The following is a 7,983-nucleotide window of genomic DNA, read 5'->3' on the forward strand; positions in this document are numbered from 1 at the left end:
TGAATAGAATTGGGAGTATGACTAGTTTTATACCCGATCTATAGCGATCATAAGTTGTGACTCACAACTGCTTTAAAGTTGTTGACCTGCAGAAGCTCCGTAACAATGCTGTTCATCACTGGATCGATGTCGGTTTAATTTGCTCCTGATTAAGAAAGTATCCTTTCCATTTCTTAAAATAGGGCTCTAAAAGAGAAAGAATAAAATCCATTAAGCAACAAGAAAATTGATGAATAGAAAATACAGCTACAACTAGGCTTTCATTACAATAAAACGACCAGCTAAAGAATATTTTTCGATTTTTCTTTTGGCCTCAGAGTTCTCCTTAACTTATCCTGTACTGATTGCAATGACCTTAATTGTGAATTTATACAAGTATTGACTTAATAAATAAAACCTTTGTCATAGAAATGTTTTTATATAATCTAAAATAAAAGAAGTTGCCCCAAAAAGTAGGTAATAATTTAGAGATCGGAAATCATGTTTCTTTTGCTTTCATAAAAATAAAGGAATAATAAAGTTGCAAAATAAATTATGCTATATAAGCACACAACCATTGAACAGCATATATTGGTTTAAATATTTGTAGAGCGCAAAGTATAGATTTCACCATATTTTAATATTCACAAATGAGTTACTTTCATTTACTTATCCTTGTCACAATGTACATTAACTGATCTTGTTAAAAGACTCTAGGACACACTCAAAGTTTGACTGATTTTATTTTATTAACAATAATTAAATCCATAATGACTTTCGAACACAGTTGGTTACTTTAGTTGTCTCCCTGTCACCCGTATAGTGCAACACACACTCAGCTCCATTATTCTCGAAGGTCTTTTCGGCCAGCATATACTCAGGATTAAGAGCCACACGCAGTATATAATTGTGATTAATGGGCACTGTGGTAACATCGACCCACTGACAATCCAACACATTCGTGTACACATCAGAGCAGCCCGCCGTGATACCTACATAAAACAGGGGATTTAAATCCCTTCAAGAGTGGGCAATAGCAAAGTGCAACTTACCTTGTGTGGTGTTGCCGCAGGTGTATTTTTGCTTTACACCTGGATTGCACTGACTGTCCATGAGACAAAATGATGCCTTGTGACCCTGTGCAACCTTCTCGTAGCGCATATTATAAACATCAAAGGTGGCAAAAACTGTGATGCTGTGGAAGTGCATGTGACACTGATGCCAAATCCAATCCTTGTAGTTGGCATAAGGACTCACATCCGCATCGCCTACATTGCTAGCCTTGACCGCAAACCGCAGCAACTTTCTTATACCCTTGGGATCCGTTCTGTGTATGATATATGCATCGGCGGACAGGCAATTCTCTTCCATGGCGCAGGTGAGCCGTGTCATTGGCACCGAGTCGAGATAGGCGCTCACCTCGATGTCTCTGAGGCCCAGCTCCAAGTCCGGCGAGTGCTTTACACAGGCCACAGTGCTAACATTGCGATTGCTGGGACCGCAGGCGAGCGGATAACGTGATTCGCGATGGCATTCGGCGAGACGTCGCTCGGGACCGCGACATCGCGTGCCCACCATGCCCAAGGGATAGTGCTTGCTGTCGCCGTGCTCAGTGCTCATCTTGGCCATGGATGCGTAGCCCAGACCCAGCTCACGACAGACCACGTTTCCCTCACGCTTCGTCCAGTTGGTGCTGCAAATGGTGCCCCACGTTTCGCCGTAATCGAAGCTGACCTCAACGCGACCCTCACGTATAGGAAGCGTTACACGTTTCCCCGTTGTGCTAAGTCGCACCTGCATGTTCCGAAAGTTGTTGTTTACGTTCAACTTATTGTTGGCATCCATGGCTGGCAGCAGCAGCAGCAGCTGGAGTAGCAGCAGTGGAAGTTGAGGCAGTAACTCCATTCTGACACTTTCAGTGTGTTACTGAGACAAGTGGCAAGTTGGTCACAGCTTTAAAGCCGAAAATAAAGCATAAGGAAAACACCTGGTCGATAACCGTACGAAATGTGCATTGTGTTGAGAGGTAGGTATATAATGTATAATGTGCATTGTATTTCTCGCTCACAGCCGCCCCACAAATACAAAAGCCCAAGCGTGCGCTGCTGTTGCATGTGTTGTGCTCTGCTGTGTGTGTTGTGTTTGTGTTGTGTGTCGGTGTGTGTGTCTGTTTGGTGTTTTTATAAACTGGAGTGCATTCATTCAACGCAATTATTAACAACAAGAACAACAGCAATGTGTATGCCTGTTATAACTGAAGCAGCTTCTGGATCTCAGCCTTTAACTGCGACGGCTCAAATACGCCATGCTCCGTAATGATGCCGGTTATCAGCGCTGCAGGCGTCACATCGAAGGCGGGATTCCAGCAATTGATGCCCGGCGCAGCGATGCGATGTTCGCCCACATGTGTCATTTCACGATCCGGTCGCACCTCGATGATGATGTGATCTCCGCTGGGTATCTGCAGATCGATGGATGTCAAGGGAGCGGCCACATAGAAGGGCACACCATGATGCTTGGCCACTACGGCTATTTGGTATGTACCGATTTTGTTCGCTGTGTCGCCATTGGCAGCAACCTAGAAAGTGATTGAGTTGATAAATTAGTTTGTATGGGAGTTAAGATTATTATTTATTTCATACCCGATCTGCTCCCACGACAACTGCAGCCACGTTCTTAACCCGAAACAGCGCTGCAACCATGCTGTCCAGCACCAACGTTGCAGGCAGCTTTTCATGCACCAGTTCATAGGCAGTTAAGCGTGCTCCCTGATTGTAAGGCCGCGTCTCAGTGCAGTAAACGTGCTCTACAATCAAAGAGAGAGAAATGAGTAACTGAATGTTTATTTGTGTCTCGCTTTGCTTACCCAGCTTGTTCAGCTCGCTGAGGTGACGCACAACGCCCAGCGCTGTGCCATAGCCTGCGGTGGCCAATGAGCCGGTGTTGCAATGTGTGAGCACACGCACTGGACCTGCGGCTTGGGCGCCACCCGCGTCTGCCACATGCTGCAATATGGCTTTGGCGCCATTGGCGCCGATTGCACGATTATCCGAAATGTCCTTTTCCAGCATGGCTTCGGTGGCATTGAGGAATCTGCAAGTAAAATGAGTAATATAAGTCAGTTGCATATAATTAAATGACGTTTATTTTTCACTAACCTCTGCTTCATTTCATCCACCGAGATGGCGTCATCCTTGGTCAGGTCATTGGCCAGCGTGATGAGCTCATCCGCTGAGATTTTCATATTAACCGCCGTGGGGCGTGCAGAGACCAAATAGTTGAGCTTGCCCTCAATCTCCTGACGCAGCGATTTCTTGGTCTCAAACACCTCCGGGTGGATTTCAACGGCCAGCGAAAGGCAGCCAACAATGGCAATGGCCGGAGCGCCACGCACCTAAGAAGAGAGACAAAGAGACAGAGAGAGTGGGAGAGTAAATGAATATGCTTATGAATATGTATTTGTTTCTAATTTCTGCTGTGTCAACTGCTCTTATCGGGCCATAAACGTTTTGTAGTAACATTATATAATGTCTCGCAGTCCACGTGATTTTGCGTGTATTGTTGTGTTTTTTTGCGGACAACAGACAGCAACGACGGATTCAGTAAACAACAGAATTATCTCACTCTCACTCTATGGGTCGCATCTCATTTGTTTTAGAAATTAAGTGCTTGGCGATTGCCAAGCGAACCCAAAGAAATGTGTAATAATTTGTTCACAAATCCGTGCATTTAAATTAATTGTGTGTAATGCAATTAATTTGCGACTGATGCAGACTTACAAATTTAAACATTTCTATTATGCTGTGTGCTTGGCAAACAATTTACACATCGTAAACTGGCTATTAATAATGATCCTCATATGCAATTTAATTTCACTTGTAATTATATTTATAGCAAAGACAAATGACAAGCAAAATTAGTCGTATGTCTGCATGCTGTAGACGGCATTTCATTGACTGATTGATTGATTGATGGTACGTTTTGCTCACCTGCATCTTATTGATGACCCTCCAGCCATCTTCGACACCTCGCACTGTCACATACTTGGAGACAACGGGCAGCAGCAGCTGATCGAGAATCTCCAGGCTGCCACGTTTATACTTGATCGATTGCAGGCTCATCGTTTCCGTTTCCTGCTGCTACTACTTTTCTGTTTGTACTATATATATCCCGCAATCTAAACTGAAAGTGAAAGAGTGGCAAATTATTAGTCAGAAAATGAAATATTTACGCAATTTGTCGATGCTTCGTTGAGCGTCACAGAACTGTCAACGAATTTAAACGTTGCGTTGTATACTTAATATTTATCAATTGATCAATATTAATCAAAATAAAAGAGTCCCCCACAGTCTCAGAGACGTCTGTCAGCCAAATGCTTCCCTTTGCTACTGAACGCTGGCAATGTGAATGGACCGCGACCAATTTCAAAACACTTTGGCAGAAGAGCGCAACGAGAGACAGAGAGAGAGAGAGAGAGTGAGAAAGAGCTTGATTGTGTGGGAGAGAGCGTAAATGAGAGAACGGAAGAGAGTCGCTGTGAAGCTGTAAAGCGCCGTGATGGCTAAACGATTAATCCAACTTGTCACCAATGCGAAACCGTTGCGAATTGATAAAGGTGTCGCTGGCCACGATGACGCAGACGACGCTGTTTGACGCTGACTCGGACCTCTCTGTCGCTGTCGACGTTGGCCGTCAACACGTTGTGTTGCCTTTTGATATTTCTGTTGCACAAGCGACAGACAGCGATGCTTATCTGACTTGTGAAATATGTACAATCTGAATACACATGTACTTGTACTTTTGTACAAATAGAATAATTTCTAACAGGCAGGCGACAGTTCCTCGGAGAAGAATTAATGCGCTTGTAATTAGTTGGGTGCGGTGCAGCAACTGTCAGACTAAGTACTTGGAGCTGGTACACTGCCAATTATATGTTCAGCCAATTTCTATTACACATGTATATTACATTCACCACAAAAAATAAACTAAACGGCTGTCGAGCGATATGCAACTGGTGGTTTCATGTTTTTCTGTGTCACTGATAAGACTAACCACAATCAACTCAAGTGTTGTCAGCTGTCTCGAAGGGTTAAACTCATTTGAACTTGTCTAGCATTTAGTAAATGTTCTAAATTAACATTCACATTCACTCTCAATTTTAAATTACTTCGGTTATCACACAGAACACTCAGAAACAAAAATGTAAACAGAAAAAGGTAAACAAACCACAAAGCGAACACACCATGTGAAATTGAAAGACAATGTGACCAGTTTGAAGGTGGCATGTTTTTTCGATAGGCAACCACAACTCGATAAGCAAAGTTTCATTGCGCGTCACAACAAAATACAAGTGTGTAAAATGGTTTCATAACCAGAACCGGCATTTCTTTATCCGTCTTTTTGTTTACCTCGTTTTCTATATATTTCGTAGTGTTCTCCTCAATTAATTCATCGATTGTCTTATTTGATAGGAACTTTGTTCTGAAATGTTGATAAATTCGTTTGGCTTTTTCCGGTTTTGGCAATCAGCTGGTAGATCGAATCGTTTTGCTAGCCGTGAATTTCTTAGTTTATAAATTCAAGTTTAAAGTGCAACTAACACGAGTTTAAAAAAGTTAAATAAACTATGCACTAAAAAAATTGTGCTTTGTAAAAAATCACAGCGTTCGAACAAATGAAAGAGCTTTCTTTCAAGCTGCTTTACTTAACACCTGTCTGCGTCCGGCGTGTGACCACAAGCAACATTTCGCAAATATACTTTTTCCACCAATGAATTATACCAAAATACGGCAATTGCAGATATACCAAAACTGTTAACAGTGAGGTTAGCAGTGCCATCGATATCGATAAGTTACACGGCATAGCAAGCTTATAAAAATTGCCGCTAGAGGGCGGCTTTGAGCAAATTGTCAAAGTGTCGTTAAAATTCAAAATTCAACAATCCATTTTTTCGATAATCAACTATGTCAAAGATTGGTCGTCGTCTATACCGTCTGCAGGCAGACAAGACATTGTTTTTGTTGTGTGATATACAGGAAAAATTCAAGCCAGCAATTCCACTGTTAGGCGCTGTCATTGAAAACTCTAAGAAATTGGTAAAAATTTAGAAAACTATAATTTTGATTTCAGTGAAAAGCATGTTCATTGCAGGTCGAAGCTGGAAAAGTATTCAATATTCCGCTGCTGGTTACAGAGCAATATCCAGAGAAACTGGGACCCACTGTGTGCGAAATAGACATAAAACATGCTTGTGGTGTTGTTCCAAAAACTAAATTCAGCATGGTTATTCCACCAGTTGAGGAAAAGATGAAAAGTATTTTTGGGGGAACACCACAAACTGCGGTGCTGTTTGGCATAGAGGTAAAATTAATAGAAATTTACAAGATTTCCATTAATAGTTATGCCTTGTTTTGCAGACTCATGTTTGCATAGAGCAAACCGCTTTCGATTTGCTGAATAAGAAGATCAACGTTTGGCTTGTCGCCGACTGTTGCGCTTCGCGTCTCAATCAAGACAGAGATTTGGCCCTCGAGCGATTGCGAGACATTGGCTGCACCATCACCAGCACGGAGAGTGTTATTTTTAACCTGCTGAGCGACAAGAACCACAAGTCATTCAAGGACATCGCAGGGCTGGTCAAGAAAGTGTCAGCCGACTTGAAGATTTGGCTACCCACAACAACATCGACAGCAGCTGCCAATAAAAAATGATGGCAATGATGGCGGCGCCCCCTTTTGATGTCCATTTGCCCATTAAGGGGTAGTATTTTTGTGTAGCTCATAGAAATTATGAAAGAAGTAAACGAAACGAGAAGAAACACACTTGTATAGTCGTATAGTAGGGCTCGGCCCGCCTGGCTAACAGTTGGTGGCTTTCTTGCCATCGTATCGTCATCTCATAAACATTTTGGCCAATGGACAGCTGAATGGAGCTTTACCACAGCGGCGCCTTATAAGCCAGGCAGCTGGCTAGATGGCCAGATGGGTCGATGGGGGCTAAGCGCAGCAACTATTGACGCCAAATGCCTGTTTGCCTGGCAATTTATGCAAAAAAGTCTGACGCTGTGCTGCTGCTTCTGCTGTTGCTGCTGCTGGGAGCAGTTAAATTTCATGATGCAATCGCAACAATCTCTGCGTGTTGTTTGCCTACGCGCCCGCGGCTGCTCAGCGCCTCGACTCAGCAACAGCAGTAGCCTAGGTGACGGTGACAATGTACCAGGCGTCGTCTGATTGACTCATAACAGACTAAGCGAGATCACAATCTCATCTGCATGCCACGCCGCTGCAACTTGCAACTTGCATCCCCTCGAGCGCTTTTGACAATTTATTTGACTAAGCCCTGCCAGCTTTGTGCTTAGCAAGTGAAACTGATGGCTATGACAACGTAGCACGCGAACTTCAGCTAAAGATCTGGCCAATTATGCGGCAGGCTCGCTTAGCTTATCCCAAGTCCAAGTCTCAAGTTGAAGCCTTTTGAGCTAAGACTTCACCGTGTGTGGAAATTGCGTTAAAAGTGAAGTGGGACAAACGGTAAGATGCGTAAAAGTGGCCAACTTGTAGTGAGTTGTAGTGAGTTGCAGCTGCCAGAGAAACATAAATATGCTGCCCCAAAAGAACCAAAAAAAAAACAGGTTGTGCACTTGGCATATTAATATATAAAAGTTGTAAAGAAATAAAGTTTTAAATCTCAAAAATAACATCACTTTCTTTGATCTAAAAGTGGATTATTATTGCAGAGAATATTTAGAATATTCAGAGATTTGTTTACAAGTATATAATTTGGTAATCAGTTAATAAATTATAAATTTGAAATCACAATTTCGGATTGTACTGAAGAAAGTGCACAAATTATGGTAAATAAAAGAAGCAACATTTATTAAACTATTCTTATAAATACTGAACTCTTCCTTAACTAAATTCTTTAAATTAATAAAATTCAATAGCAATTTTTTATTATTATTGTCATTCTTATCCGACTCCAAACGCATTAGGAGAAGCCTTTAAA

The 7,983-nt window shown here is 42.3% G+C and overlaps 3 protein-coding genes across 4 annotated transcripts; 1 reads left to right on the plus strand and 2 right to left on the minus strand.

The window, feature by feature from the left end:
* Positions 1-59: 59 nt before the first annotated feature.
* Positions 60-1,894, minus strand: LOC133839548 (lysyl oxidase homolog 2A-like). Of its 2 annotated transcripts, none has more exons than XM_062271149.1 (2): positions 1,032-1,894; positions 60-186 (listed from the first exon to the last, which is right to left on the minus strand). In XM_062271149.1, the coding sequence occupies exons 1-2, from the start codon at positions 1,882-1,884 to the stop codon at positions 116-118; spliced, it is 924 nt and encodes a 307-aa protein (XP_062127133.1). In that variant the 5' UTR covers positions 1,885-1,894; the 3' UTR covers positions 60-115. The 2 variants fall into 2 exon arrangements, with proteins under 2 accessions (XP_062127133.1, XP_062127132.1); XM_062271148.1 differs by lacking the exon at positions 60-186 and adding an exon at positions 710-971.
* Positions 1,895-2,014: 120 nt separating this feature from the next.
* Positions 2,015-4,161, minus strand: LOC133839546 (methylthioribose-1-phosphate isomerase). The gene is made up of 5 exons (XM_062271147.1): positions 3,969-4,161; positions 3,138-3,373; positions 2,846-3,072; positions 2,622-2,785; positions 2,015-2,557 (listed from the first exon to the last, which is right to left on the minus strand). The coding sequence occupies exons 1-5, from the start codon at positions 4,098-4,100 to the stop codon at positions 2,228-2,230; spliced, it is 1,089 nt and encodes a 362-aa protein (XP_062127131.1). The 5' UTR covers positions 4,101-4,161; the 3' UTR covers positions 2,015-2,227.
* Positions 4,162-5,392: 1,231 nt separating this feature from the next.
* LOC133839551 (isochorismatase domain-containing protein 1) lies at positions 5,393-7,469 on the plus strand. Its single transcript, XM_062271154.1, has 3 exons — positions 5,393-6,074; positions 6,130-6,339; positions 6,396-7,469. The coding sequence occupies exons 1-3, from the start codon at positions 5,943-5,945 to the stop codon at positions 6,687-6,689; spliced, it is 636 nt and encodes a 211-aa protein (XP_062127138.1). The 5' UTR covers positions 5,393-5,942; the 3' UTR covers positions 6,690-7,469.
* The last annotated feature ends 514 nt before the right edge of the window (positions 7,470-7,983 follow it).

Source organism: Drosophila sulfurigaster, chromosome 2R (genome assembly GCF_023558435.1).
Source record: "Drosophila sulfurigaster albostrigata strain 15112-1811.04 chromosome 2R, ASM2355843v2, whole genome shotgun sequence".
NCBI classification, from domain to species: Eukaryota; Metazoa; Arthropoda; class Insecta; order Diptera; family Drosophilidae; genus Drosophila; species Drosophila sulfurigaster.